At 49.9% G+C, this 4,508-nt stretch overlaps 1 protein-coding gene across 1 annotated transcript in view; it reads left to right on the forward strand.

Moving 5' to 3' along the window:
- Positions 1 to 4,508, forward strand: part of CUNH2orf72 (chromosome unknown C2orf72 homolog) — a 15,105-nt gene continuing 10,597 nt past the window's right edge. Inside the window, exons 1-2 of the mRNA XM_023722060.1 lie at positions 1 to 67; positions 4,119 to 4,343. Of these exons, the coding sequence (XP_023577828.1) occupies positions 1 to 67; positions 4,119 to 4,343 (292 nt within the window). The remainder of the gene's footprint in view (positions 68 to 4,118; positions 4,344 to 4,508) is intronic.

Consider the following 4,508-nt stretch of genomic DNA (forward strand, 5'->3'; position numbering starts at 1 on the left):
ATGACTAAAGCCCCTGAGGATACACCGACCATCTACAAAGACCTAGAAGATGTTGTGCAATTCCTAAGTAACTTCTAAGTAAAATATTGTTAAACAAGGGGCCGGGGTGATGGCTCAGTGGAATAAGCGCTTCCCTGGCAAGCGCAAGGGCCTGAGTTCAATCCCCAGTTCCGCCAAAAAAGTAAAATAAAATAATAAATAAATTAAAACATTGTTAAACATTGTAAGCACCTGGGTCCAACCTGACAGTAACTCAAACACACACAGGGAAGACACTTTCATGCCCTGCCTGCTTTCTTGCTTGAAGGTGTAACTCTCGGGGTGTCGACTTGGCAATAAATTCTCCCTAGAGGTCTGAGCATCCTCTGTGTCTTCACTGAATTCTTCCATCCAGGACAAAAAGCACTGCCTTCAGCCTTAGAGCTTATGTTCTGCAGGTCTTTCTGTTTCTTTTTCTTTCTTCCTTTTTTTTTTTTTTTTTTTTGAGACAGGGTCTGGCTATGTAGCCCAGGCTGGCCTTGAACTCAAGGCATTCCTCCTGCTTTAACTTCTGAGTGAGATTACACTGGGCAACAGTTGATTCCTTGAGGCTGTTCTCAGAAGAGGCAGCCCTGAGGTGGGAGAACTGGAGTTCTGGATGTGCCTAGCTCTAGCTCCCACCTCCTCCCCTGGAGGCAAATGGCCTGGAGAGGGGCTAAGCCATCAAAGGCCACTGACACAATCAATGATATCCACATAATGGAGGGGCCACGGGCTCGGAGATGGCCCAGTGGAATAAGCAATTCCCTGGCAAGTGCAAAGGCCTGAGTTCAATCCCAAAAAAAAAAAAAAAAAAAAAAAAAGAAAGGGGGGGTTCAAAGGAGCCATCAAACTAGGTCAAGACCCAAAATCCTTCTGGGGAGATGGCTCAGTGAAATAAGCACTTCCCTGGCAAGTGCAAGGGCCTGAGTTCAATCCCGGGTTCTGCCAAAAAAAAAAAAAAAAAAAAAAAAAAAAAAAAAAAAAAAAAAAAAAAAAAAAAAAGAGCTTATTGGGGCTGGTGAGATGGCTCAGTGATCTAAAGCACCTATTTAAAACAAGCTCAGCAAAGCCCAGGGACGGCAGTTCAAGCCCCCAGCACCACATGCCAACCAGCCCCCCCCCCTGGTGGGCTGAGCTGCTCCCACACACACACACACACATAAATAAATAAATTTTTTTTAAAAAAGACCCAAAATCTCCATGTCTCATTTCATCTCAGCGAACACAGGAGAGCAGCAGCTGCCTGCTCTGTGGCGGCTTCCCAGGGTTTGGGTGGAGAAGCACCATTCCCGTGCTCCACCATGTTCTTCCCTTTCTAAGGTCCTTGTCATTTCCTGTTAATGTCATACCAGAACCTTGACTGTGTAAATAGCACAAATAAAGACAAACTCCACTGCCCTGGACTCCAATCTTTGTTCACCACCCCACCTCCCGCCTGACCTGTGCCTCAGCACACCACTGGGAGTTTGGAATTTTGGAGCAGGAAATTTGGAGCCTGAGAATAAACAGAGCACAGGAGGCAGAGTGATCAGATTTAGGTCACTGTCACAAGGTTGTTCTCCTGTCTGCTGCTGTCTTCCTCTCCTCACAGAGGTGACCGGGACAGGAACAGCACCCCTTCCCTAATGGGCCTCAAGATGGCTGTGCCACTACTCAGTTTGTGCTCACAGAAAGTGTGGCAAGGTCCTAAGATACACAGTAGGAAGGGCTGATAGAGACTCAGAGGAGCCTTTACTTGTCCCCCACTGCCATCCAGGGACCCCACTGCTGACACCCACTACCCCCGTCCCCGGCACTAGGAGCAGAACACACCTGTGCCAGCCTGGGTGGCAGGGGCCAGCTGAGGGGGGCAGCTCAGAACAATGAGTGTGGTCATCTTTCTCCCCGCTTCTTGGGGCAAGATCATAACCACCGATGTACTCGTAAAAGGGACAAGAGTCAGGGCAAGTACCCAGGGGTGGGCCCGGCTGGCACTGCACTGCGAGGTTGACTTAGACTGTGATTTCATGTCTTCCCTGCCCTTGTTGGGCACAGCTAGATTGATTCTTTTCTTCATGAGGTGCTTCCTCTACCAGGGTTTTCAGAGGGGCCACAAACAACAAGCTTTCTGATTTTTTATCCCCTTGCTATCTTAGCGGGAAATCCAAATCTAGATTTAAAATTATTTTTCTTTGGCATTTTACTTTTTTCTCCCCCTGCCTTTGTTTTTTTGCAACAGGGTCTCACCACATGACCCAGGCTGGCCTTGAAACTGTAATCCTCCTCCCCTGGCCTCCCAAGTTACTGGATTACAGGTGTACCCCACCACACCCAGCTCTGTGATATTTTTAAATAATTTTCAACCTCTTCTTAAATCCAAAGTCAATGTCATGAAGTCTGAAATCAGGGTGAGATGTGTAGCTCAGGTCAGAGTACGTGCCTACCATGCACAAGGGCTCTAGTCCAGCATTACAAAAAAAGAAATCTGAAGCCAAATCAATTTTGACAGTGGGGAGTTTGAGACAAGGTCTTGCTATATAGTTCAGGCTGGGCTCAAACCTGAGGTAATCCTCAGCTTGCTGAGTGCTGGGATTACAGAAACGCATCACTACACCTGTTCGGAAGCCAATCTAATTTAGGTTCCTTCCTCAGTCCTTCAGGCATCAAGCTCCTTGGAATGCCTTTGTAATGGCAGGAGCTTTAGCTGCCAGCTTGGACCATAAAACTATGATAGGAGAACACTAACCTAGTCACAAAGAAACAGAGCCTATATCAGCCTATAAATGTGCATGTGAGACAAAGAGAAACTTTCATTGCATCTGTGCTTTTAGTCTTTGTTTTTAGCAGCTGAAACAAAACTTAAATCTGCTTTGGTTTATACGTTGAGAAAGCAGATTATTTTCCCCCTTGTGCTCACGTTGTCCCCTGGATGCCAGAGACCTCAGCAGGCAGGGACACACCTCAGGGAGATCACAGCTTTCACCCTAGCCCTAGTGCCTCCCCAGGGAGTTGAGGCAATGGGTGCAGGGTGGAAACTGCCTCTAGCCTTACAAAGTGACCCTGACCAAGCCCACAGCCACCCTCCTATCACTAGGAAGCCCTCTCCCCTTCCCATCATTCTTGCCAAGAGCTGAGTCGGACAAGCAATTGCAAGCCTCAACCCAGAAGGTGGGGAGAAGGTCCCAGTGTAACAAGCTTTGACCCCCCAGCCTCATGTTGGCACCCCAGGCTGGCACAACAATCTTTGTCCTGCTCCCAATGTCATAGTGGTGGCTCTGCATCTCTGTCCCCCACCTAGCTCCACAGAGGGGAACTTACAGGTTCCATAACTACTCTCAAAAACTTGGTTTAGTGGCACTAACTATAATCCCAGCTCTCTGGAGGCAGAGGCAGGAGGATCTTGAGGCCACCCTGGGCCAGCAGAATCCTACTGAGCCCAGCCCTGGGCTTCTCCCCACAGCCCCCAATCTCCACTCTGCATCTTGAACCACCCTGCCACAGGAATCCAAAAGCAGAAAGTCACATTGGCGAGGATTCCATCAAGATTTGGGGCTCTCCCTCCAAACACTGGCTGGAAGAACTGCTGGGTGATCAGATTCATAACCATGGAGTACCTGCTCCACTGTGGAGAGGGCTGGCATCTTGTACATCTTTGAGTTGCCATTGCTTGCAAATAGTAGGTGCTCAAAAAGATTTGTTTGGGGGACTCACAAAATTCTCCTAGGGAGAAGTCTTAGGTAGGGAGGGCAGGAAAGAGCATGCCTGGAGGCGAAGCTTAGAGGTCATACATAGCTGAGGATGATTAACATGGTTTGTGTCTATCACTGTGTAATACTATACACAGGGAATTAAAGGATTTTAGGCACTGGCCACCGGCGGATATGTAAATTTAAGCGAAATCAAATAACGTGTGTAAGTTTCTCCTTGGCACTAGCCTTATTTCAAGTGCTCAGTAATGGCCTGAGGCTTGTGGCTGCTGCTTTGACATCACAGATGAAACACTCCCAGCACCACAGTGGGTTAGGCTGCACCCTGCTAATCCCTGAAACAGAAGGAAATGTTCCTGTGCCTGTCCTAGCCTAATGACCCGAGCCCCATCAGTTCCCCCACTTGCCCAGCGCCCAAGCTCCAGCACAGCAAGTACCTAGCCAGTACTGGGGCCTCTGCCCCACTGGCAAACGCGAATGCCCCTCCTGTCGCTCTCTTCCTGTCCACGTCTCTGCATGCTGACCTCCAGACCAAAGCAAGGCCGCCCACAGACCTGGCCCTGCGCCAAGCCTGTGCAGCTCCTCGGAAAAATGAGCATTTGCTCCAGGATGCAAGAAGGATGTCCCCTCGGGAAGGTGTGTGTGCTGTGTGCCCCTTTCTCGCCGCCCATGGCCAGCGCCTACTAGGTGCTCAGTAAGAACCTGTTGGACGGCGGGCTGCTGGCCGGGGGCTTCCGCCGCCTGAGGGCGCCCTGCGTGAGCGCGGCCGGCCGGCTGGGGTCGGGGCGGCCGGGACCGGCC

Source organism: Octodon degus, unplaced genomic scaffold (assembly GCF_000260255.1).
Source record: "Octodon degus isolate 3935 unplaced genomic scaffold, OctDeg1.0 scaffold00089, whole genome shotgun sequence".
Classification (NCBI taxonomy): domain Eukaryota; kingdom Metazoa; phylum Chordata; class Mammalia; order Rodentia; family Octodontidae; genus Octodon; species Octodon degus.